This window comes from Syngnathoides biaculeatus, chromosome 11, assembly GCF_019802595.1.
Source record: "Syngnathoides biaculeatus isolate LvHL_M chromosome 11, ASM1980259v1, whole genome shotgun sequence".
NCBI classification, from domain to species: domain Eukaryota; kingdom Metazoa; phylum Chordata; class Actinopteri; order Syngnathiformes; family Syngnathidae; genus Syngnathoides; species Syngnathoides biaculeatus.
The window spans coordinates 20,917,408-20,944,815 of record NC_084650.1 but is presented as its reverse complement, the minus strand read 5'-3'; the positions used below and the strand labels follow the sequence as shown (position 1 = coordinate 20,944,815).

Sequence of the window (27,408 nt, the reverse complement as noted above, 5' to 3'; positions counted from 1 at the left end):
AAAACTGAAAATTTTTATTGCATATTTCAAACAGTGCCAAAAGAATAAAACTTTTACAGTAATTCTATTTAGGAGACATATTCAAGGCAACGTGCAGAAGCAAAACCTCCTCCTGACAACAGACCCTAACTTTAAAGCTGTGTTAGCGTTCCTTGAGGAAGACAGAGATGGACCTGATACACAAAACACGCGGAAAGAATTTGGATTGGTCCCGAGCCCACCTGGCCCACCACAGGATCAAGCTGGTGTGGCTGAAACTGTTGGCTTTAATTGGATAGAGATGTTTTGAGGGTCACACTTTCACATACTAGTAACGTAAGGTGCAGTAATCCACTACCAGAAACCAGGCAGGGCTGTATACCAAACTGTGCATAAATGTACATGGAGAGCTTCAAAACAGACAAATATCCAGTGGCTACAAGTAGGACAAAATGTTTCATGGCATACAAATCCTAAAACTCTTTTTTCCCCTACCCTTGCACTTCCCTTCCCTCGAGCCAGCCAAACAGCAACATTGCCTCGCTTCTTAAGTGCTTGTGTGCATCAATTTACAGTCTGTCTCCGTCTAGATGATGTCAATGTTCATCTGGAAAAGATGACCCACCCCCACAGGCTGATATGTTGCTCTGCCAACAGGTCACTGGGGTGAGATTTAAAAGGACTGACTTCAATGAGTGTTTGCTTCTGGGAAGCATGGGGCTGTTGTTATCTGTGTGACAACGGGAGGACAGAGCTGGTGCCGGAGGAGCTGGGTGACTGGAAGCTGAAGGAATGAGATGGAGACGAGCATGGGGTCACCTTCTGGGGGCTGCTCAGGTCACCGTTGTGGAGTTTCCAGAGCAGCTCTTCGTTCTCCCTGGACAAACGGTTGTTCACTTTGGACTCGTTCTGGAGGGATTCCTGCAGCATGGCCTGCTCCGTAGACAGTTGCCTGCGAGCGATAAAAAATCAGCTTAGAAACTGGCAAGAGCACCTACCACACAAGTCACGCTCATACACAACCAAAGTTTATGCTCTTAAGCACGTGGATAAAATTCAAGTGGAGCAGATCTACCTGGTAGGAATTCAAGTTTATTGAATGAGTCACAACTCAAAATTAATTTAATATCTTAGGTAGTGCCAAAAAGTAAATGACAGCATGTTCAAAATAAGTATGATCAAAAACCTCTGCAGTCCTGTATGGCTGTCAATTCTTCATACAGTATACTGTAATGTGCATAATCCAAATCACACAACAGTATTCATATGGGAACATGTTCTTAAACCACCAAATTTACAGTGGGGCAAAAATATTTAGTCAACCACCAATTGTGCAAGTTCTACAACTTAAAAAAGATGAGTGAGGCCATTTTTAAAAAGGAGGGTTTCAAGTGTTTCCTAAAATTAAAATATTGGTTCATGTTCCCACTTTGAGATCAAATATTTGACATTTTACTCAATATATAATTAAAAAATACTTTTGAGAGGCAAAATAAAATGTGTGCAGTAATATGGCATAAAAGGGGCGAGTCGGCAATGTTGAGTTTTATCACTGGAATGGTAAGAGAAGTAGTTCGATAATTAAGTGCAGATTAATGTCCTATAAGTAACAGGAAACCACTTGGGTCACTTACCTAGAGAGAGCGGCATATTTGTCCATCCGAGCTTTAAGGTCCTCATTCTCCTGCTGGACCTTTTTAAGGCTCTCATCTAACTTCACATTTTTCTCAACCTGGCATACAAAAGAAGTCATCAATACTACATTTGAGACCAACACATTTTTAATTATGTATGTAGCCCCTCGTCTCTGCACTAGCTCTTACCAGTTCGTCAATTTTGACAACCTTCTCCTTCTGTTGGTGAAGTTGTTTGTTTTTTATATCCAGAACCACCTTCAGGCTTTCCAACTCTTGCTCCAGATAGAAAGTGTGCGGGTCCTTCTACACAGAAGGAAACAAAATACTTCAAGACTCTTGAGGAAAATGAAAATGGGTTCTCAGGAAACCAGAAGCAGCAACATGCCAGTGACACTCAAGCAATCATATTATAAATAGAACAGTAATAAGAAAGGCCACAAAAGGGTATTGGATGAGTACATTGTGGAACAAGTTGAGTGCACTTAACCAACCCAATGGCACACTTTGGAACGAACAAGAAGAGAGACCAGTGATGAGTACCAGTACTTTTCCTTTCAATTTTCTGTTTTTGTTTGTGGCGGTGCTAGTCACTGCACATGGTCCAAAGCTGATTACATTATTTAACTCATGGCAACAATTTTATGGTGCGAAGGGTTGAATGAAGCAAAGCAAAGCAATTTGTACAGCGAATTTCATACACAAGGTAACTCAATGTGCTTTACATAATTAAAGGCATTTGAAAAAGAGATAAAACATGTAAAAATGGCATAAAAACAATAAAAATGACAAACAAAATAGAAAAAATAATTAAAACCAGAAACAGTGCAAGTAATATGATCAAAAAGTGGATACATTCGAAAAAGTTTTCAACCTAGATTTAAAAACATTCACACTTGGGGCTGACCTCACCTCTATTGGGAACTTATTCCATTTGTGTGCAGCATAATAGCTAAATGCTATTGAATGAAGTTCTCTTAATTACAGTAAGTGGGTTTGGAATCAAAACTGATGGAAAAAAAAAAAAAAAAAAAAAAAAAGGTACACTCGCTGTATCACTACACTCAGGAGAGATTAAAAAAAGTGAAAGGGCAGTGTTGTTGGTTATTGGTTCCATTGAAGGAAAAAAAAGTTGACAATATTTTTGTTTATGATTCCTACACCAGCAAAACAGAGGCCAGTACCTGACTTTCTGACAGCTCTCGTCGCTTGTTTTCTTCTGCAGTTAGCTTCTCCATCAGGTCAGCATTTTCCTGAGACAGCGCTTGAATCTGCGCCTGCAGAAAGCAAAAAAAAATGCAGGCTTCATTTAATGCATGACATAGTGACAGGTTATCAGTGTTAGGAGAAAAAAAAATACTATGTAACTCACAGAGAGTGCCGCTTCTGCATCCTTCAAATGTGAATTCAAAGATGCCAGCTCCAGAGAGTGGCTTTTCCTGAGCTCTGAAGAGGTTATGGTGTTATTTTTATTTGAAGGAAATTTCAGAACATGATTCAGATATACAACATAAAAAAATGTATTTATCTTTGGATTTCATGACTCCAAAACACCACAAGGATATATTGGAAGATGTTATGAAAACTGCATACAAGTCTTTCTCGGCTGGTCCACAAATCATTAATAACAGAACGGAAAAGGAATGCACAAAGTCACAGGTACACTTAAATTATACAGTGCCTAACTTCGTTTTACACCTGATTTTAAACGACAAACATTGTTTCTAAATATAATGTACGAGGTAGTTTAGTTTAACTCTGCTATTTAGTTTGACTATTATTTGTTCATATGAGTATGAAAAGAAAAACTAAATTGACAAAAGACTGCCTGCATACTTAAATGTTCTGACTGTCACTGTTTGACTTATATATCTTAGAATAGAGCTTTTCAATTGCAATGAAACTACAAAGAACGTTGACCAGAAGTTGACAAATCAGACGACGACTAGAATCATAGATCGACCTCATTGCACTTGTTTTGTTCAAGAGGAAGAATCCCAAAAGACAATGAGTGTCAAATGAAATGCAGCTTTTCAAAGGATGCAATGTTTCCACTCACTCACCTTCCAGTGACTGCTCATGCTGTTGTTTAACACAACGCAGCTGTTCTACTTGGCTGTGCTTTAATTCCAGCATTGTGGCGTCATGACTGACTTCAAGGTGCTCCATCTTTTAGATAAATATGGGAAACATTTCCATTTCTAGCAAATCCCTGAGAATTACCGAGTTTATGTGCATTTACTATTTATAAGTGTATACTTATACAGTAGGTACAGAAATATTCAGACCTGATTAAATTTTGCACACTTCAATATATTGCAGCCATTTGCAAAAAATCACAAATGATCTGTTTTTTTTTTTACCTCTCTCAATCTGCACTGCCACAATTCTGTCTCCAAGATCTTCAGACAGTTCCTTTGACCTCATGATTCACATTTGCTCTGACATGCACTTATATACATAGACAGGTGTGTGGCTTTTCAAATGAAGTCCAATCATTACAATCAAACATCTGGACTCCAATGAAGCTGTAGAACCATCTCAAGTATGATAGGAAGAAATGGACAGTACTCAAGTTAAATGGTGTGTCATAGCAAGGGATCGAAACACTTATGGCTGTGTGATTTATTAGTTTCTAATTGAATAAATCTGAAAAAAAATAAAATCCAAATTTTATAGGGTGTTGTATGTTCATTAATAAGGGGAAACATTTTAATGGCTTCAACCATTCATTTAAGATTTTAGTAAATGACTGCAATATAAAAGCAAATAATTTAAGGGGGTTTGAATACTTTCCGTACCCACTCTACATTGTACATGAAAGTGCGAATGGCTTGAGTCAAAATGTGGAGGGGGGTGCAAACCTGCTTCTGTAGCAGAGCTTTGAACTTGTCTGCCTCTTCCTGGTAGGTAATGTGGGCCTTGTCACACTCAGCCTGGTAGAAGACCTGCAGTCTTTGCTCCAGCTCTTCCAGGTCCTTCTGGTGCTGCTCTTGCAGTCTGCCCATTGCACACTCCAAGGCATCCTGCAAATCCTGCTTTTCCTTTTCCAGCAGTTCAGATGACTTGACTGAGCACACTGCAAAATGTAAAGTGGATTTAGTACACCGGCTTTTAATATCCATGATGCTGAGTGAGGTCAGCTGGAAATGTTTTTGCCAACTTTCGTGAGAAAAGGTGTAATAAATGTGTTCAAATAATAAAATGAGTCCCTTGAGAATAAATTTGACACTACTTATTTGTCAGTGTAATGGAAATTCTCAGGGGCTATTCAGCCCATACTTGACTACATCTGCCAACTTTGGCACTGTTATTTATGACAAGTTACACATTTTCCATTGTGAAAACTGGACCATGGGTAAAAGATTTCAGATGGGACGCTTTCACATCGTGTGAGCAGGTTTTGTTCGGCTTCTCTCTGCTACTCTGTCTTAACTCGCTGCAAGAAACACAAGCTGCTCAGTATTAGTTGACAGTGACAAAAGCCATAATGCATCTGCAATGACCAATGATTCGTCCATCCATCCATATAATTCAAAATTATGTCTGAGTGTCTCTGTTTCAACTATATGTTAAGACTTGGGGCTACAGACGAATAAAACGTGACTATGGGGGTGTGAGGCACCACCTTCTTCAGAGTGGAATAACAGGCATATCCAGAAGTTGAGCCAGGAGCAAATACTGGGACCAGCTATCAGGCTGTAGCAGTTAAGAAGACAAGAAACTTCATTCCACAACCATGCGCAACTGTGATCTGGTCATATGAGCCTTTCCAGTCCAACTGAAACAAATACCATTTGGCTCATACAGTGGGTGTAGATCTATTTTATGCCATAACTAAATTTAGATGCTCTGGCACACAGTCCGACACCTGATGGTGTTTTGGGAGTGACAGCTACAGCAGACACAATACGTGGGATAATTGGGTATTTGTGGCACACAGATTCATCGTGCTGGTTGAAGACATCAATGGATTGTATTAGGAGGAATGTGACGGCTGCAGAGGAAAGTGAACAATAACACCTTCAAACATTTGTTGTGTGTACATGTAACACGGTCAACTTGAGGTCTGTGTAGCTGATGGACCACTCAACTAAAGAATGTGTCAGAACAGTGCTCAGGATTTAATAGCAGTCATGTGTAAGTCCCGAGGCATGGTAATAAGGTGTGGGTGTGTGTTTGAATAACATAACAGGACTGACATGGAGAAATAATTTGAAAAGAAGTTTCATCACAGAAGCTAAGTCCATGGACAAAAACTGTTCAGAAACTTTTGCCCTTTCAAAATCACAGCATATAAACTAGAATGTAGCAATTTTAATGGTCATCTTCAAAACCGAGATAGCACACTGAAAATCAAAATAATGTCATGACCATAGTGCTGTCAAATCATTTCCAAATTAAAATTGAACCAAACCATTGCTCCACTTCAATACTCATTGTGCTTAATATCCATTGAGGTTTCCACTTTCAAGGTACTCAAAAAGAGCTGTTTGCACGTCACCTCATTCATACAGCTATAGAATGACTAATGGAGTATATGGTCGTGATGGGAGAACATGAATAAGATGATGATAAAGCCCCGTACCCCCTTAGCATACTAAGTTCTTAGGACATGAATCACTTCAAAATACTTAATTAAAAGCATTTACTTTCTTCCCAAGGCTTTGCCAGCATCTTGAGATGCTACAGAAAATGCTCAAATATATTTTTAGGCAACAGCTGAACAGGTTCAGGGAGTTGGGAGGGAAATAGGTGAATTCATGAATACCTAACTGTAAATAGGCGGGCGTTCACTCTGTAAAATGTGTAGCTGGACGGGCTTCCGCCATTTTGTCAGGTAACGATGTTGTTCAAATGATTGATGTATTGTAGTGATTCAAATATAAAAGTTTTGGAGATCTGGTTGATGGTTTGTTTTACAGAGGGGGACACGTTCTGCTCAAAATTGAAAATGAGATTCAAGCATGCTGAATCTAAAAATATACTAAAAAAAAAAAAAAAAAAAAAAAAAAAAAATAAGAGTGGCTTACTGCTTTTAAGATACAATTGTGGCCTTATTGCCCAACTCTGATGGGCTGACAATTATGAAACAAGTGCAACAAGTGTATACCCAGTGAGTGCATGGCCAGAGTCAACTTACCCAACTCTCCTCGGAGGTTGACCAACTCCTGAGACAGTTGTCTGCACTGCTCTGTGGCTTCATCACGCTGTAGAGTAGTTAAGAGTGTAAAATGATAAAAATCAACAAAAGTCAAAGCAACTAAGTAATATCTGACACAAAAACTGTAAAAATCTCTGAATTAAGATAAAAGACAATAATGCAATAGATTGAATTACAGAACACCATTTGAAAACACCCAGACATCAAATGTTTAATGAGAGCTGTATTCAAGCCAGGATATTATCATAAGCAAATACATGACAGCAAAATAACTACGGTTGCTGACTAAAGTCAACATCAGGAATAAGGAGAAGTTATTAACAGTAAAACTTGATATTCCACTTGTGTTCAATGCTAGCTAATGATTATTGCTGGCACAGTTGCTTTACATCTGGCCTTCTGACAGATTGGGGGAAGCACCACTTGCCGCAATACTCTTCAAACTGATGCATAACTCTGTTTTAGACTTAATCAAAAACTGATCATGTACTGTGTTGATCTCTAGATGTACTCTTCCTTTTACGTGAATTAATGGATGGTCATGTATGTACATGTGAAAAAGAAGAGCAAAGATAAGCCCAATATCAGTTTCCAACATGTAAAACAAAGCCTTTCATCTGCTATTTATGTCAGGACAACAAATAAAGCGTCAAAGTACATTACCTGCTTTGAAGCAGAGGGAGCATTAAGACACACTCTGCTGCCTGAACAGCCCATGATATATCAGCCTTGGATCCCTGGGTCCCCCTGCCCCCGACCGGACATACTGAGTAAGCCAGGACAAACAGCAGTCCAGGTGGGTGCACCACCTACACTTACATCCTGGTGGATTATAGGCAGGAGCTAACAGACTGCTAAGTGCAACGCAGTCTTTAAAAAAAACAACAGAGAAAGGGGGCAGGCTTCCAAAGGAAGAACTGCCTCCTCCCTCCTGAGGTGAGGTCACTTTAAGACAGCACATGCAAGCAGTCGGAATGGAGCAAGCAGATCATTTGTAGAGATGATGGAGCAGACTTTAAGATGGGAAGTGACCTTCCCAGCGGGACAAGGGAGAGCGATTTCATTACTACCATCCCCCACTCATAAAAAAGAAGGATTAAATCATCTACTAAACCTCTGCACCAGTCCCTCTGCTCCTAAGTCCACTGTTACACACCCTTATCCTACACTGACAGATCAAATGTCTATTTTCACTTTTCAAGAACGGATTATTAGGAATCCCACTCTTCTAGACAGGACACACCCAACAGCAACATGACTGGGTACTGCATCACAGGAAGGGCAGGGCTACGCAGACGTAATAAGATAACTATTCTAAATATGCACCATATTTGTTAAGTTTATAGTTAGGTTTAGGGTAACGGTTGGGGGTTTCTTGCCCCCTCTATTACTTGTTTTTGTGTTCTAACGTGAACAACCTCTTTGAGAACCTTTTAAAAGCACCTGACAAAAAAGATGTATTATTACTATAATTGTCACCATTAAGGGTGAGTTAGGGTTAGTAGGATTGGTAACTTCAGTCACATATTTTTCCCATCTGGAAGCAGTCGGGCTTGTTTGACCGGGGTTCTGTAGCCAATCATATTGCACTGACGCATGTCGTGCAGAGTAATATTGAAGTGGGGTGGGGTGTGTCCTGCCTGGAATACGAGTGGGACTCCTAACAACGTAAATTTCTGTCAATAAATGATTTGCCACTTGTAGACCAACCTCAACCAGGCCAAGGAATAAGAAACCAGTTCAATCTTCCCACGGGATGAGAAAATGAGTTTGACGCTTTGTCCAGGGGGAAAGGCCTGAGAAAAGCATATACTGCACAAAAATTGCCTACCGCAAGCCGACTTCAGTTGAAACACTTTTACTGTATGAGAACCCAAACTGAGTGACAGAATGGTTTTTGTCCATAGAAAGACCTTGTATGCACTTGTTTTTAATAAAACTGAACAAAATAAATTAAGTTTAAAAATGGTCAAGTTAACAGTAAAGAAAGACCGTAAGATCTCTTGTTTTTTCATGAGGAACATAAAATGCAATATCTCGCCTGGTAAACAATGTGCGTTTAGAGTAAGTAAGTAAGACAATTATCAGGAGTCACTTTTTTTTTCTAGTAAATGATTAATAAAGTTACGATATCTTAAAGCCAGTTATGTAGTAAGTTATCTGTATGTGCCTATTGCTGTCACAGCCAGTTGTCCACTGCAGTATCACACATCCAAATAGAAGATAAGAAACAATGTGCAGCGCTGGCTAAGTGGTCTGGCTACTAGCTCATTTTACCATATCAAGTCAACAGCTGGGGCATTCTAACATTGTGACGCAAGAGCCATTTATTCTTAGTCCTTTGAATGGCTACTAGTTTTCCACTGTGCACTACTAGCAAAGTGGCTGAATTATAAACATCATACAAGAGGTTTAAATGACTTCAACTAATATTTTGGAAATTGAACCATTGAGGGAATGACAGTTGGGTTAGGTTTACTTCTGCAATCAGTTTCCCAAGCACAAGACAGAAATTCAAAGAATCAGCAGGACATCCTGTGATCTGTTTAAACACAACAGTCCTCTGCTTTAATGTTACCAGAGAATTCTTTGTTGTTAAACAGCCCCCTTTAATTTTTATTATGTAATTTTGATCATCTTTATCCTTTTATCGGATTGGGATGATACATTGGTTGAAAATGCCCAAAATGTCAATTTCAAAGCAAGACTCTTTTTTTGCCTGGCATTTGCGACTGGTGGCTTTCTCATTATTACACAACATATAAATTAGCTTTGCTTCGATTGGATCACTCAACTTCCGAAACAACATGGATTTCATTGGTCCTTATCACCGAGTCTGCTAGATACTGTAGATGCCACTATTTGTTGCTTGCTGCAGGTTCAAATCCTCCACACGTTTCATTGTGGGAGTTATTTAGATGCTCAAGACACTTATTCAAATACAGTTAACTACACATATGTTGTGTTTTACAACAACACGTAGCAACATGTGCAACTTCTAGTGCAACCGTGGTGGCTGAAATAGCGAGGTCCATACTCAGTTGCCAGTGATAGTCATCCGGCCTCCCCATTCACATGACTGGCAGCAAAAGAAGCGCTCAAAATAGCCCCCTCTCCCATGTCACCCACATGTCTAACCTCACATCTCAGCCAGACCACACTGGCAACAATTACACCCGTGAATTATGCCTCACAAATCGAACGGGCACCGCTGGGCCTAATGGATATGGCACCGCTGTCCTCCTGAGTGGCACTGAGAGAAGCTCCCCAGCACTCCCATTGCACTGAGTAATGAACAAGTAAATTATAAATTTGTTTTAAACGGAATTATGGCCTGTGAGATCTTTAAGGGGGCGCCATATCGATGATTTCTGTCTTAATTAGATGATTTAGGACACCCCACCACTTTTACGTCCTCTGTGGAGCACATTTCACTCTCTGTTCATAGCTACCAGAAGGGGACATCCAGCCTACACCCCACTATTCTGGTCCTGGGTTTGATTGTGTTGCTCACATTAGAATATGTTTGCACCTTAAAACACACCCACGCATCTTCCACTTCCTATACAACTAATACGTGATTACTCACGAATGTAAAAACTTTAGGTAACATCATGATTTGTTTTAATTTGGTTCATTACCTCAGTATATAATGTATTACCCCCCCCCAACATATTTTTCCCACGGAGCTTGAAAAGTTAACATTGATCAGAACACCACTTATAAATTTTATTAATATTAATTAATTATTCATCATAACTGATCAAAGACTTCACTATAAGGAATTCTCAAAGCATTCCAAATCAGAATTGTGGCTTTTTACTTTTTAATGAAGAAGAAAAAAAAAAAAAAAAAAAAAATATATATATATATATATATATATTTACACACACCTGTATATTAGTTTGCTCCTCTGATAATTCAACACAAACATGCATAGTTAAGAAATAAAACTTGATAAAACTGTAACCAGAGATGACAGTTAAGTCTTTTCTGAGGACAATTTTGTTTTGACACTAATAAAATAAGGAAGCAAGATGAGTGGAGTTGAGCTATATTCTGATCTGACAGGCCTGTTCTAACACACTGTGGCAAGATCAATCCCGGGCGGTACTTGACTCCTGGAAGCCAATCACATGACACTGCTCGACAAAGCCAAAACAAACATTTTCATACCCATGTAAAAATAAAAATAAAAAAAATTAAATAAACATCAAGGTCTGTATAAGTAAATAGCTTTTGGCTTGTATTATTTCACCCACACATTTTCCAAGCTGCTTATCCTCACAAGTGCTGCGGGAGTGCTGGTGCCTATCCCAGCTAACTTTGGGCAAACTGAACTGAACTGGTTGACAATCTTTATTGGCTTTTATTATTGTCATGTTAAATTCTATTCCTAGCATTTTAGCAGCAGATATTCTGTATAAAAATTCTCCTACCTCAGCCAGCATTTGCTGCAAGATGATAGTAACTGCTTCAAATCTGCAGTTGGATGCTGCAAGGAGTCGTCCAAGATTGTGGATCCTCTGTTCATTTCGATCATCCTGTGAGAGAGTGGGTGGCACGACATCTGGAGAACCACAATTCTGTATGGTTTGGGATGCTGACGCTTGCTGCCGGCAAGATGTCTTGGTCTTATTTTCTACAGTAAAAGAACATGCGTCAACAGTTGTGACAACGTTCATGATCATAAACAATGCCCCTTCCATCAGACAACACCACCCTCAACTTGAGTCATTCCTAAAAGGTGCAGCCTGCACTACTGACTAACTGTAGATTGTTCTAGTGCACTGATCTGCCCAAACAACTGCATTGGGCTGACAATTCCCAGTACAACTTTACAGACAACCCTGATATAAAAACAGATCCTCTGAATACAATTAGTTTTCCATTTACTAATTCAACCACAAGCACTGTGGACCTGGTGACCAAGGGCAACCTGTCTTGCACTGCAGCCTACATCTGGCAGTTTTATAAATAAGTTACCCATCAAACACACACACACACACACACACACACAAAGATTTATGACACCAACAAAAATGACATTCATTTACTATCATCGTCAATTACAAAATAGAGATGTACCAAACTTCTATTAGTAGACTCTTATAACAAATAGAATCGTTACATTGTGGCCTAAGTAGTTTACATAGACACCTGTGGAAAGTGTTCTATAATGACACATTCACGGGAAGGAAATGAGCAGAGTGTTGTGTAATGTGGCAAAAAGCCCTAGCTGAGAAATATCTGGAATTTCAGATTTCATGAGTGGAATTTATTATACCAACATACTCAAAGTTGTCAGCCCGCTCAAATACCGAGTAAACAAGAGCTTGGTATCAATTAGTGATAGAAAAAATAATGCATGCTGACGTCTGATCCATGATAGCGGAATACATTGTGGTGCTCTCCAGACACTTCCAGGACCAAAACAAAATAACCATACAGCATGAAGCCATTTAGTACAGTTCATGTGAAAAGAAATCTAGGCACATTTATTCATAGTGGCTTGAGTTTATTGCTCATCAACATAGAGTAACCACAGACGGGCGGGAGGGAATGGGAAACACTATTATCATCATGAATGACCGTGTCAGTGTTAAAATCTAACCAAACAAAATGCCTCAGCCATGAAAAGCAACAAAACTGCTTTGTAAAGCAGTGAAGTACCTTGTAGAAATCAATACATGTTGAATTTATTTTGGTTTTAATGTTAAGGATAAGTAACTCTTATTGGTAGAGCAGATTAAAGAGTGCACAAGTCCATAGATGTCAAGCATTGTTTGTTTGATAGGAAATGTTATCTTAAAATATATACGCTTTGGATGAACATTTATTCATCAATAAAAGATCATTCTTGTGTATTCTATGCAACTCTATGGGTTTATTTGAACGAGGTTGCCCTCTGCTGTCAGCACAAGCACAGTCTCTTCAGAGGTTAACATGAATCTATCGTCCTATAAAAAGGCAGCAAAGTGTGAGGAGGAAATAAGACTAACATGTTCATTAACAAGCTAAAAGCAATCATATTCCTCAACAATGGGCTTCTTTTAAAACATTGCAGAGGCAATGTGTTTGATGTGCTGTGTTGCTGTTTATTCGCATTTTGATTTTTATTCTATCTAATAGAAAGGGCATGACAATTGATTTCTTCTCCATTTAAAACCTTCACGCTCATGGCCATTTGAATAACTGGACAGAAAGCTTCTGATTCGGAGAAGACAGTGCACCAGAATGTTACTTCTCTGGAACATGCTGAGTCAGACAAATTAATAAATTTTTCAATCATTGCTTCATTCAGCCATGGGTTTTCTATAACTGCCCTGTAGTGACTTTATTTATGACAGTTACATTACTACCTTAAGTTAATTTTCACAGTTTTGTAACTTTTCTGTAATTGTTGTCACAGCAGCAGTGTCCGGACTCCAGAGTAACAGAATTACATTGTCAAGCAAAATGGAAATCTGCAAGTGGGCATGGGAGACTGCCCCTCATGCTCTTAGCGTCGATGTTGAAGTGTTTAAAAAAAAAATGCAAACCAAGTAAAGGTAGATTTAAAAAGGATTTTTGTTGGCATATAAGTAGAAATGACCGCACAGAAGTTGGTGATGAGTTGTGTGCTAAGTCGCATCAAAATAAGATACTTTGTGTTCTGTTTTAATACAAAGCCAGAATTTTCAGTTCAGCCATTTTGACTTCCATTCCGTGAAACACTACATGTTCTATTATAACTGCACTGACGTATTTCTGTAACTTGTAAGAGAAATAAAATTATGAGTGCCATATGGATAAAAAGTTATGATTTTAAGAATTTTACTAAATTTGAGAATTTATTTCAAACCTTAAATAGAAAATGGCAAATAAAACACCCATTTATGGGAAACATTTAAAAGTACAGTTTTCCCACAGTACTGCATTCAGTACAATATCTCTGTGAGAGCACAACATAGAACACGATATGAACTCCATTCATTTCAGACAAACATAACCAAGTCTCTCTCCTTGTGAGCAATATGAATCTCTCTCTCTGTCAACAGCCAAAAAAAAAAAAATAATAATAATCATGGACAGACAATATGCACAATCTAAACAAATGAACACTAACCCTATCTGTATCCAACAGTAAACTGCCCCGGATAACATTACAGTGACTGCTAGTTAAATGAAAAATGAACCTTCTGCTTTACCTTTAAGTAAACAACAAGCTAAACAAATGTTTGCAGTTTACAACAGAGGTCAAGTCAACACTAAAATCTAAGCAAATTTAACTTACCAGAGGCTATACAGCCAAAACTATTAACATAAGAGAATTATGTAACAAACCTGCTTGAAAAACAATGTTTTTCCAGCATCCTGACAGCAGCTGAATGTGTCAGACTAATCCTTTTTGTCGTCAGAAGCACGTGGCTATTTGAGGGGGAGCGCTTTGGCGACCATAACATCTCTCAAAAACAAGGTAGAATGTCAACCATACATAAGTATATAATGAAAATAAGTTCAATGACACAATGTTGTCTAGAAAACAGACAATTCAGCCAAGCAAGCACTACCCCCCAAAAAAGTCATTGGGGTATGAGAAAAAGAAAAAAAGGGAAGGCACCCAGGTCAGCATAACAGAAGTTCCACGTAGTACATTCTAAAATATTCCTTAGTCATTGAAAATTTTAACCCTGATGGTAAAACTAGTCTTCAGTCACTGAGCAAAGACCGGCACCACATGACTTGATGTTGGCAGCGCTGTAGCAGAAGCAGGATGCTAGGGCAGGAATACATAGGAAAGTGGTGGAGCAGGGAATGAAGCTGTGTGCCCACGGTGGAACAAGCAGCAAAACTACAGCCAATGAGGAATTTCATCTAATCCTCCACGTTTTCTTGGTGTGGCACCATTTCTCCCTTCTGAGCCAACATTTAGATTTGCAGAGATGACATTCTAGCGCTCTGTAAGGTTGTGCATGTTAGCTGAGCTGAAAGCAGCCTTGCTGAGACACTGACAGCCGTCCCCACTGATCACTGTGCAACATCTTCAAATATAAAATATGGGCTGACGGTTACTGCAGCATAACTCCCAACATTTAAAAAGTGTCATCATCACTTGAATAGAAACTATTTTACACAGGGAACACAGAGGAAGGTGAAAAACAAGGAAATACATTTATCGTAGATCTATTTTGTCAGGACTGAACACAATAAAAAGCGAAACCTCTTACCGGGCTTCTGTGGTGTTTGACAAGCATATCTGGAAGGAGTTCTTTTTAGTGGACTCAGAGTAGAAGTAGAAACACCTTTGTTGGCATTAGTAGCTGGTGTGTGTGTTGTGTCTGCAACAGTTCGAGACAAAAATGTTTGAGGGGGAAACTATGAATAATTAAATGTAAACCTCTTTGATGGTGTTCATGCAGCAAAAGTAAAAAAAAATAAACTAAAAAGAAATTCCCAACAATAAATCATTTAGTGTTTAGGATATGACTGATTAAATAATTAAAAAAACAGATCATAATCATCTGTGTCAAGATCTAAAAAGAAATGCTTCAGCATGTTTATTCACCAATGGCTTGACATCAATATATGCAGTGAGTATTGAAAGTATTCAGACCCTCCTAAGTTTTTACTGTTAACATGCAGCCATTTGGTAAAATCACTCCCCATCAATGCTTACACAGCACCTCACATTGATGTAAAAAGTAGAATTGACATTTTCTCAGATTTTTAAAAAAAACGAATAACTGAAAAATCAAACAGCCATAATAATAACTCAGGTAACTCAGTATAAGACCTAACAGAACACAGTGCATGTCAGACTAAATGAAAATCATTAGGTCCAAGTAACTGTCCGAAGAGCTTAGAGGCTAACAATTTAAAAATGTGCAAGTGTGCAATCTTACTTTGTCTAGTACACCTTCCAGGGGTTGGTATTAATCTTGCTTTCAGTACAACCGTCTTAACAGGGGTTTGTTTATGTGCAGCTAACCCAGAAACTGTGAACAAGAAAAAAAATGATTCAAAACAGGGAAATGGGATGTGTAACAGAATCATAAGCCCTTGCAACAAGACCAGCATTATGGAGTGACTTCGTGTTTTGATATCTAAGGTTTTTTTCTTTAGACTGTTCTCCTCCAGTTCATTCTATCATTCCCCTTTAAAGCAGCCAGCAACGCAATGATACAAAAGAAATAGGATCCATTGAGCAGGCATAGCAGGTGGCTCAGATCCCAGTGAAACAAAGCACTACTCTAAGTTTTTAAGAGTTTATACGCAGTATACACGTGATCTCAATGCAAGTACAGTGTTGAAATCCTTCATAACCGGCTATTGGTCTTTAATAAAATGTGTTGTAATGGAGAGAAAGATAAGAACCTATAACATAAAATACCCCGACAAAAGGAACTCATGTGTAGATGTGAGACAGATTAAATGGCAAAATAAAAAGGTCTGAAAAACTTTACTGTAATATGTATATGTAACTAAGCCTCAGCATCTTTGCAAAGGAGCTATAGTGAAGAAAATTAGTATTTCAACACCATTTGCAAGTTCTCCCACTTAGAAATTTTCATCGTAGGTGCATGTACACTGTGAGAGAGATAATTTAAAAAGAAAAACCAAGAAATCACAATTTATGATTTTTTTTTTTTTTTTTTACAATTTATTTGTGTGATACAGCTGCAAATAAGTATTTGAACACCTGAGAAACCAATAATAATATTTGGTACAGTAGCCTTTGTTTGCAATTACAGGGGTCCTACGTTTCCTGGAGTTGTTCACCAGGGTTGGACACACTGCAGGAGAGATTTTGGCTCAATCCTCCACACATATCTTCTCTAGATCAGACAGGTTTCTGGGCTGTCGCTGAGAAACAGAGTTTCAGATCCCTCCAAAGATTTTCGATTGGGTTTAGGTATTGAGACTGGCGAGGCCACGCCAGAACATTGATATATTTTAAGGAGCCACTTCTTGGTTTTCCTGGCTGTGTGCTTCAGGTCATTGTCATGTTGAAAGACCCAACCACGACCCATCTTCAATGCTCTAACTGAGGGAAAGAGGTTGTTCTTCAAAATCTCACAATACATGGCCGCGGTCATCCTCTCGTTAATACAGTGCAGTCGTCCTGTCCCATGTGCAGAAAAACAATCCCAAAGCATGATGCTACCGCCTCCATGCTTCACAGTAGAGATGGCGTTCTTGGGATGGAACTCATCATTCGTCTTCCTCCAAACACTGTTAGTGCAATTATGACCAAAAAGTTTCATTTTGGTCTCATCTGACCACAACACTTTCTCCCGTGACTCATCTGTATCATCCAAATAGTCATTGGCAAACTAAAGACGGGCCTTGACACGTGCTGGTTTAAGCAGGGGAACCTTCCGTGCCATGCATGATTTCAAACCATGACGTCTTAGTGTATTACCAGTCACCTTGAAAACTGTGGTCCCAGCTCTTTTCAGGTTATTGACCAAGTCCTGTTGTGTAGTCCTGGGCTAATTCCTCACCTTTCTATGGATCATTGAGACCCCACGATGTGATATCTTGCATGGGGCTCCATTCTGATTGAGATTGACAGTCATGTTTAGCATCTTCCATTTTCAAATGATTGCTCCAACAGTGGACCTTTTTTCACCAAGCTACTTGGCAATTTCTCCGTAGCCCTTTCCAGCCATGTGGAGTTGTACAATTTTGTCTCTGGTATCTTTGGACAGCTCTTTGGTCTTGACCATGTTACAAGTTTGAGTCTTACTGATTGTATGGGGTGAACAGGTGTCTTTATGCAGCTAATGACCTCACACAGGTGCATCTGATTCAGGATAATACATGGAGTGGAGTTGGACTTTTAAAGGCGGACTAACAGGTCTTTGAGGGTCAGAATTCCACCTGACAGACAGGTGTTTATTTGCAGCTGTATCATACAAATCGTTTAAAAAAAAAATTAAGAAAATAATAATCATACATTGTGATCTCTGGATTTTTCTTTTTGAATTATCTCTCTCACAGGGCACATGCACCTATGATGAAAATTTCAGACCCCTCCATGATTTTTAAGTGGGCGAACTTGCAATACAGCAGGGTGTTCAAGTACTTATTTTCTTCACTGTATCAAGAGGATTTTCACCAAGTCTTGGTGGTTAAGTGGGTGAGTATTCAGGCCCTTTCTCTGAACATGGTATTTAAATTAAAAACTTGATCGCATCTCATTGTTGAAAATCAGCATAACCCTCATTTCATCATACGGTAATCATACACAGACCACAACAGAAACAATGCAAAGCCTGATGAACTCACGTTGTGTTTTTGCTGCACCTTCATTCTGATTACCATGAGTGCTTGGTTTATTTAGGCTCCTGGATGGCACTGGGGTCTTTCGAGGTAGTCGAGAGGCAGGAGATGGGAGAGGGCCCGTATAAGAGGGACGCAAGGGAGTTGGAGGAGGCTTGGATATGTTTAGCTGGGGCTTGACACTTTCTGCTGTGGCTGGTTCTTTTGTTGTTGGAGTCTGCAGACTCCCTGGAATGAAATGGAGTGGGAAAACAATTGTTAGGATGGACCCCAGGTGCTTGGTGGTAGATTTTTCACGACTGAAATACAATTTTTTCAAAAACATATGCATAATTCCATTTCTCTTTTAAAGGTTTTTGCACAAAAAAAATCCCATTCTTAGGAATCAAAGTATCTAAACAAACCAACCAATGAATCATTTTACAATACTTTACTTAAAATAAATAAAACAATGCTATACAGGCTACAAGAGAGACAATATGGCAAATTAAAAAAAAAAATCAATCACCTTAAGTCAGAGTATGCATCTTTTCCCAGGTGTCTCTGTTGGGACTGTGCTATTTAAATAGTGACTATGTGAAAAGCAGTGTTTGAACTTAAAACCTTCATTTCTTTCCCTTGTTTATTTTTTTTCCCAAATCCCTAAATGAATTGTAATCAGAGGAAGAATCATTTGAAATTACATGAAATAAGAAACCAGACTCAGGAGATTATTATTAGGGATGTTGCCCTGCTATAGCTCCTCCAAAGGTCTTTTCACATTGCACAGTGAAAGGTCAATGCACGAAGACCACGGTTTATTGGTTTTGACCATCCCCAAATTTGGGAGTGCTGATAAAGTAACACAGAAGAGAACTGATCAGCGCTTTTTCACAAAAGTAGATGAGTATATGCACCGTGATAATAAACCATAGTAGTAACTATGAGCAGATTGCATCTCTGCAAATATGTCTGTCATCGTTGCAGATGGTTGGATTCCCTGAAGATTATTTGTGAACGAGAGTTTGATGAAAAGTTCTTCAGCGTATTTTATACCGAGCAGGGAGCAATTTGAAAGCCTCTTGCAGAGACATCTTAGGCTATCATTTTTCTACTGTCCCAAAGTCTGGTGTAGTGGGACACCGCATTATTCATGACTTTCTACATTTTACCCTTGCAATTTACAGTACAAGTCTACCAAATTGGCAATCATAAATCATTCTACCAGACACTCTCCGATAGGAGACATTTCTGTCACGACAGCACCACTAGCAAGAAGAACGTTCTCGATCAGAGAGCCCGTCGCATCAAATGCCCTCTGCACTTTCGCGGCCACGGCATTCCGTGGTCCTGTCTCCTCACCACATGTACAATGAATAAGAAAGTCAACGGCTTGATGCGCGTTGCCAAGTACAATGTTAAAAGACATGTTCCCAAAATATTGTTCTGTAGCTACCAAGTCAATAGTTTATTGGTTTCCACAATCCCATTAAAAGCATTGGCAAAGTTATTCTTTTACCTGCAATGGTATTCTGCTTGGATTGTGGGGTGCCTACATATTTAGACACCCTGAAGTCAATCCCACAATTAGTTCCTGGTCGCTGCTTAATCGACTGAGTAGAAGGTCTAGGACTGGCAACGGGTGGTTGTGAAAGATATGTCCCTCTTGGCTGGTTTGGAAAGGTCTGTACTTGGTTTCTGCTCTTTTCTGAAGAGGCTCCCACTGTCCTGCCAGATTCTGTCTGCAAAGAGTTTTTGTAAGACTATCAGATACTTCAATTTTTCCATCATGATCAATCTACTAGACATACACAACTCCAATGGTCTCAAATAGATCACCGGTGTGGGTAGGGAATTCTTTATGTTCAGTTATAGAAAATTTGCAACTCTTACAGACAAGTTACATTCATATAAAAAGTAATTTGAAATACAGTTTCATACTGTTTATATAATATCTACGTACCACTCGGCTGATCCTATTGACTTCTCTAGGAGAGTTTACAGAAGGTCTTTTGGAGGACTCAGTCGTTGAAGCCATATTACACTGGGAAGAGTTGTTTGGGGTCATCGATTTTGTTGGTTTCGTATGTCTTGAGATTATAATGGGAGTTGATAATTTAGAAATTGCACTCATTTCCTTAGGTGGTCGAAATGTGCAAGGCAAACTCTCTGATGAACTTCGAGGCCGTGTCTTGGCCTGATGCAAAGCTGAGCCCGACTTGATAATTTTGTTTGATGAGTTCTTCTTTGGAATTTGTTTCTGATCATTCTGGAAACTTTTATCTGGAAACTTTTCAAAGGATGACGTGCAGAATGTAGCGGACTGAGCTGGAGGTTCTGCAACTTTGCTTAAAGGAGTTTGCTCTGTCTTGACTTTAATACGTTGGGCTACAGGAGCAGATTTAACTGCTGCAGCAGATACGCTACTATTGCATTTTCCACTGCTTAGAATATTTCCAGGTGACTGTATGATTTTACCACCAAATTGTGAAGCCCTTGATTTTACTTGTCTCTGGACATTGTTTGCGCTTTTATTAGAGACCGTAAGAAATGCATTGTTATTGCTTACTTTAGTTGGACTAATTCTGCTAGTTCCACTTGGACGTTCCTTGCAATTACTGAGCACATTTGTTTGCATTGGTTTCTGCTGTGGAGGTGATCCTGACTCAGTTGGTTTGTGCTCAGTATGTGTCAGAGCTTTGGAATTGAGATTATTCAATTCTGATTCAGAGACATTAATCTCCATATTCTTTACTTTTCTGGCAGATGGCAATACTATTGGACTGCATCCATATTCAAAGCTATTGGATTCTAAAAGGGGAGGAAAGATTTTGCCCCCAGTGTTTTGTAATGGTGTGGAAGTCTGTCCACTCGTATCCATGTCCTGAATAGATTTGACACGATCCAATTGCAATTTTTTTTCATTATCTTGATTGTCTTCGCACACAAATGTCATTTGAAGACCACCATGATTTTCAGTTGGCATAACCATAGGAAATGTAGCCACACTCTCATCGGGGAGCTCACAGTTATCAGACAGTGTGAAAGTCATGCCAAGGTATGCAAGCCCAGAGTTGTTTTTTTCACACAAATCTTGCTGGGTGGGTGTGGTCAGTATACGAGATTCGTTATGCAATGCTGTATGCCTTGCAGATGGAGAGATGTATGATTCATCAATGGAAGAAAATACCAAAGGGGAATGGTCTGCTACACAAAAACTGTTTCTTCTTAACACCATTTCACCAGAGCTCATGGAGCAGCTAGCATTCTCAATATATCCCCTTCGCGAGCTTTCAGATGAACTCAATTGGCCTTCTCCACCAGAGTCGCCAGATGTCATAATACTGTCCCACACATTCTTCTTGGTCAGATTAAAAGATTGTGACTCTTTTGTGTCTTGATTGTCTTGTGTGCTCAAACCTATATCACAGAAATCCACATGGTTATTGAGAGTGGTGGGGATGCATGCTTCGTGTGGTGCATTGTAAGAAAAGTTAAATGTGGAATGAAACATTTTCAAGGTTCTGGGAAGGTCGTATCTTCAGGTTCTGAAAACACATTCATTGAGCAGCATTAATCCATCAGGTATGCCGATGAACATCTGTTGATGAGAAAAGATTAGATAGTGTTGTCAGATATTATGTAACCATGAATGGAACATCTAAAATGTTAAACACTTTTTACTCCTGTTACTGTTATGCAATACTGTATTTATGATTGTAAAATAATGCTAATGGTAAAGCCAGTGCAGAACCTACACTGGGTCTGAAATCCAGATAAATGCAGGTGGTGGTGGAGGTTCTAGTATGTTTTTCCTGACTTTTTCCAGTGTGCTTTGGAGCAGAAGCCTGATAGGTGTTGTGCCGACACAGACTGGTATTCAAAACATTTTGGGATTTCCTCCACCATAACTGCGTGTCTGATCCCTGATGAAGAGAAACAGATTGAAAACATTGCTGCCACAACCGTGCTTCACTGAAAGAATGGTGATCTTTCAGTGAGGAGTATTCATATTTCCACCAAACATAACACTTTGAATTACGGCCCAAAAAAATTCAACCTTGGTTTCATCTGATTAATCTCTCTCTAAACAGGGCTACAAACTAGCCCAATGATTGATGGAGTCTGGGCTGTATACCTTCTGGCATGACTTGGCCCTCCCCTGCTATAAAATTAGAGTGCCATCATTTCATCAGTGGCAATTGGACACACAACTGTGAGTGACTTGGTAATAAAACCTTGGTCAATTTTTACTGCAAAACAACACAGACACCAAAAAATGAATAAATAAAATAAAAATTCTCTTCCCTGAAGTGTTACGCCAAATGCAGTGCACAGAGAAAGCCAATGGCAAACTGGACAGGCTCCACTGTAAATTGGTCAGATATTAGCAGCTTGTATCTAGTAACCACCTGGAGGTTCGAGGACAAGAATAGTATTTCCGTATTTAGAATTTCTGGGTGCTCTACCTCACTGATCCCCAACAGGAGAGGTTGAAAGAAAAAGATGGAATATTATAAAATGATGCTCATGGTTTCAGTGCGCATTTGTTGGCACTAATCAACACTGACCGTTGTAACAGTAGCTGGAAGAACAAATTATTTACAGCTTTTTCGAGCCACATGTATAGACCCACCGGCAGTAGAACTTTTACACAGGGTGCAACGGCAAGTTATTTCTACAATCAGTGAAGCAAAATGCAATATTTCTACATGCAAATTGCAAGTAGTGAAGTCTCATTTTAAGATCAGTTTTTATAACAGCAAAAGCACCACTGTGGCTTATACCACAGGAAAGTATCAAATCACCGGTGAGTATGCAGACTGACTGACATCCTGGTGCATTATTAAAGCTTCAACTAAATGGAAATTTATATTTGAAAGTTCTTGCTTTAGTGTTTAACCAAGATTTCATTTTAATTAATTTGCCAATATATTGCTAGCAACCTGCAGTTCTGAAAATGTTAATACTACTCTTAAAGAATACGAACACAGACACACACACACATATATATATAAATTATTCAATTTTCTCAGGGATAGTGCAGCAGCAAATAAGATGGAAAAAATACAACTTAGCTCCCCTTGTGATGATTTATTTTATTTTTTTTACATTATTCATGATAAAAATGAAGAGGCCCCGTAGCTCAGTGGTTAGAGCACTGGTTTGGTAAACCAGGGGTTGTGGGTTCGTATTCCACTGGGGCCTCCACTCCCTGAGAAGGGTTGCGTCATGAAGGGCATCCGGCGTAAAAATTGTGCCAAACATATATTTGCGTTCATCTGAGATGACACGCTGTGGTGACCCCGAAAGGGACAAGCCGAAAGAAACTTACTTTTTATTCAAAAAAAAACATTGAGTTATTGAGGTTAAAAACAAGCAAGTCACTACTGGAGTAATATTTAAATTAAATAAAACTCCTAAAATTATGGTGTGGGACATTCCTGTTGTATTCAGCAAATTTGAGGTATAAGATGTTAGGAATAAATAAAGAAATAAAACTTTCTTCTTCTGCACACAACAACTTTGTGTGCATAAGAAAAACAAAGGTCAATCCTATAACCAGGTCCATTATAAAAAAACAAATGCCAACAAAACAAAACTGATTTCATGGTATGTTAAAGAAAGTGTTATAATTCAAACAATGCTTTGGTGAAAGTCTGTGCACATTGAACCTTGGTAGGGCCTGTTCTATGGGCTCAACATATATTATTGCTGCATTAAATTTCATCTTATCAGATCCTGAAGCCCTATGTAAAAGTGTGAATAAGCCCAAATGTTACTTACAGTACCAATAGACAGCCAGATTCACAATTCTTTCAAAAAGAAACAAAATGAAATAATCGCTAAACAATTAACTAAACAGAATTGCTGTTTTTGCTAAAAAGCCCCATGTATCACCAAGTAGGCAAGCAGTAGTTATGAGACTCACTTATAGAACCCATGCAGCTCCCTCCTTGTGTCAACTGTGCAAAATTAATGTCACATCCAGGGTAAAGCTGCCCTGTGAGCTCCTTTTTACTCCTCTTTTCTCATTGTCAAAAGGTGAAGGCTATAACTCAAGAGTCAATAACTTTGGCCACATCCAAGTTAACCAAGAAATGAACACGCTACCTGATTCCTGCTGAGCCCAGTGTATTGGGAGTGGCTACAAGCTGCCAAGCTTCGACGGTATTCATTGTTGCTAAGCAGCCAAAGTCTCCCTTTTATGAGGGAATGGATCAGGCTGCTTTTGAGAAACAGAGGTGAAAAGGGGATCGGAATGCAGTACAATTCTAAATTCAAGAAAGCACTAATTTTCAACCGACTCGTCAACAAGACTACAAATGATCTGACATATAAAAAACATCATTGAGTGATGACATAGCATCGTGCTCGACACATATGCTTGACACTTGATCCCAACACTACAGCAGCGGTGTGACACCATAGTTTCTGACCCCGACAACACTTGATATTTATGCTTTATCTGTACAAGACGTCTGATACCCATATACTCTAACCTGGATAGAAAACTCGTTTAAAATCATGGTCCAAAATGCTAGGAAGTCCAAGAAACTGAAGAGATTAATTGACTTTAATATTGTAATGCAGGCATTTTAATGATTATTTTCCAATGAGTTGCTTTGACATGATTTTAGCAGTGAATAAGTTTTGTTTTTGCATGTTTGAACACCAAATAAGAAAAACCTGGCCACCTAAATAAATGTATTTAGGGACTTTCACAAACTGTCTACAAAGAGAATAAGTCCCATTTTTACATTGCTTAAAATTCTGGTTTTATTTAAAGACTCATCTACTGAGCAGAAAAGGTACAATGCCTCTACTTTGTCTTTGTATGGATAAATGCAACGCTTAGTATTAGATAGAAACCTGGTACAAAAAGTAGCTATGAAAAGCCAAAATTCAGGCTGAAAGATCCTTGGAAATTGCAGGGAAAACGTCACAGGAACAAAGGTGTTCTCTGTTGGGAAACACAACCCCTTAGCAGCTGCTTTCAGCTGCCACCCATGTTTTGAGTCACTTTTCAAAAAGACATTATTGTCTACTGAGTGTTACCTTTTTAGATGTGCATGCTGAAAAGGATTGAGGTAATTGCGTTCAACTGCCAAAATGCCAAAGACAAAAAGCATTAATACATTTATGACAGTAATGACATTGCAGCAAAACACAGTGGAGGCAAAGCACGTTTGGGACCCAGCCCATCAGACTACTACCCCAAACTGCCCAACCTCAGAAGCTATAAGGGCTGAATCAAAGTACAGATCGTACAAATGGCTGGGTGCACTGAACTCATATTTTATGCCACAAATTCAACCAACCACCTACATTCAAGGGCATGGCACATTTATTGCCGCTAGAGTGGGCAAAGTACAACATAATTCTGCAACAGTCTGAAGTTCGCCCAGACACTCATCTTTTGGAATAGGGAGATGACAAAATTAATTTAGTTCTTGAATTCCTACTTGGGCAGCACTGTGGCGCAGCTGGTAAAGTGTTGGCCTCACAGTTCTGAGGACACGGGTTCGATCCTGGCTGCGCCTGTGTGGAGTTTGCATGTTCTCCCCGTGCCTGCATGGGTTTTCTCCAGGCACTCCGGTTTCCTCCCAAATCCCCAAAACATGGGAGATTAATTGGACACTATAAATTGCCCCTAGGTGTGATTGTGAGTGCGGCTTTTTGTCTTGATGTGCCCTGCGATTGGCTGGGGACCGGTTCAGGGTGTACCCTGCCTCCTGCCCGATGCCAGCTGGGATAGGCTCAAACACTCCCCATGACCCTCGTGAGGATAAGCGGCAAGGAAAATGGCTGGATGGATGAATTCTTACTTATTACTATTTTAAACAAGACTTATATTATCCACAAGACAATTTTCGATTACATAATCATGTTTGTTTAACCTAAATTGAGATTAAAAAAGGTAGGCTCAAAAGGGAACGCCTTCGTTTACTCCTCCTCCCACCCATAAAACCCTAATCAGTTAATATCAGCTATGTCATCACATTAGATGTCCTAAGATGAGGGCTAAAAATGTTGACAGAAAATGGGAAAAAATTGCAGCGGCAAAGACACAAAATAATGACAAACACCGCACAGAAAGTTATCATTTTTGACAATGCCTACCAAAATGTAACCCTTCAACACTGAACCAAACTCATGCCATGAAGTCTAAAATGCAAGCATGTCCTGCGGTGCCAGTTAACCATGTAAGCTTGCTTGTGGCTACAGCCAATTACGCCTGAAATTCACCTCTTTCGCGTTGACATTTTCGCTCTTGCATAATGAAAGTTGAAACACTAACCTTTTGAGCGGCCACGGGGCCTTCATTTGATATTCCGCTGCAATAGGCTGTCAGCAGCAAGGGCAATAACTTCAGAAAAATGACATGAAATGAAAACTCACAAGAACATTACTGACCTTAACTTTCGGTATTGCCACTATTAGCGTCGAGGATATCGTATCACATAAATTCCACGGACACTGAGCAGAGGATGGGCGAATTCTGTTGAGGTTATTTGCAGTCACGTTAAATTGAAAGCACCTGCTTCCCCCACACATAACGTACAGATTATCCTCCAACAAGTGGTCTCTATGTATCGATTAGGACAAAAAGACTTTAGGACTGATCCACTGCAACTATCTACTAAATACTCTCCTGGTCCATAACTCGTGCTTTGAGCACGTCATAGCTTGGAGCTAATTTGAAGCTAATGACAAGTGAAGAATTTAGACGACCTAAATCACTCACGAGTAAGGGCAACTGGTTGAAGCCACAAACACAGCAGTGGCTCAGTTATCTAAACTGCCTCCAAAATTGGAATTTGAAATAAAGGCAGAAAATTTTCATCGTTAGCACTCACGTCACGAGAACATCGGCATGTCTCTGTTGAGGAACTATGTGCCTAAGTTCTAGATCTATGTAAATAATTACACAACGGACACAGGTAAATTATTAAAGAACAATACTGAAGTGGCATATAATAGTCGTAACGAAACAAAAGCACTGGAGTACAACGTGTGGAAGTGTACCTGTAACGGGGGCGGGTACAAGAACCGGGAACGCACCCTTGATGAGATTCAAGTAGTTTTCGTGTTCCCTCACTTTTACAAATGATTGTAGCAATCTCATTTTTGAGCATAACAAGTGTCGGCAGTGTATGACATCCCATTTCCGACATAAATGTAGAGTCGAAACAGTGATGTTGAAACACTTGCACACGTGTGCATTTGCTTTTAAGTCGCGTGGACGTTGACGGCATATGAAATGACATTTTTTTTAATCTCTTTAATCATCGGTTACGTCAATTAAACTACTACAGAACGGCAAACACTCGTCCTTTCATGAGGGTTTTTTTAATCGCAAATTTCTTCATTTCATTTTGT

The 27,408-nt window shown here is 39.3% G+C and overlaps 1 protein-coding gene across 8 annotated transcripts; it reads right to left on the bottom strand.

Moving 5' to 3' along the window:
* Positions 1-27,224, bottom strand: mtus1a (microtubule associated tumor suppressor 1a). 8 transcript variants are annotated; one of them, XM_061835813.1, is made up of 20 exons: positions 27,055-27,224; positions 26,443-26,527; positions 26,327-26,373; positions 25,084-25,129; positions 21,783-21,950; positions 19,988-21,625; positions 19,544-19,766; positions 18,052-18,273; positions 15,663-15,755; positions 14,988-15,098; positions 11,217-11,419; positions 6,757-6,823; positions 4,478-4,692; positions 3,677-3,782; positions 3,179-3,219; positions 2,986-3,075; positions 2,798-2,890; positions 1,803-1,919; positions 1,614-1,711; positions 1-931 (listed from the first exon to the last, which is right to left on the bottom strand). In XM_061835813.1, the coding sequence occupies exons 6-20, from the start codon at positions 21,536-21,538 to the stop codon at positions 706-708; spliced, it is 3,456 nt and encodes a 1,151-aa protein (XP_061691797.1). In that variant the 5' UTR covers positions 21,539-21,625; positions 21,783-21,950; positions 25,084-25,129; positions 26,327-26,373; positions 26,443-26,527; positions 27,055-27,224; the 3' UTR covers positions 1-705. The 8 variants fall into 8 exon arrangements, with proteins under 8 accessions (XP_061691797.1, XP_061691795.1, XP_061691799.1 ...); XM_061835811.1 differs by lacking the exon at positions 25,084-25,129; XM_061835815.1 differs by lacking the exons at positions 25,084-25,129; positions 27,055-27,224 and adding an exon at positions 26,886-27,023.
* Positions 27,225-27,408: the final 184 nt, after the last annotated feature.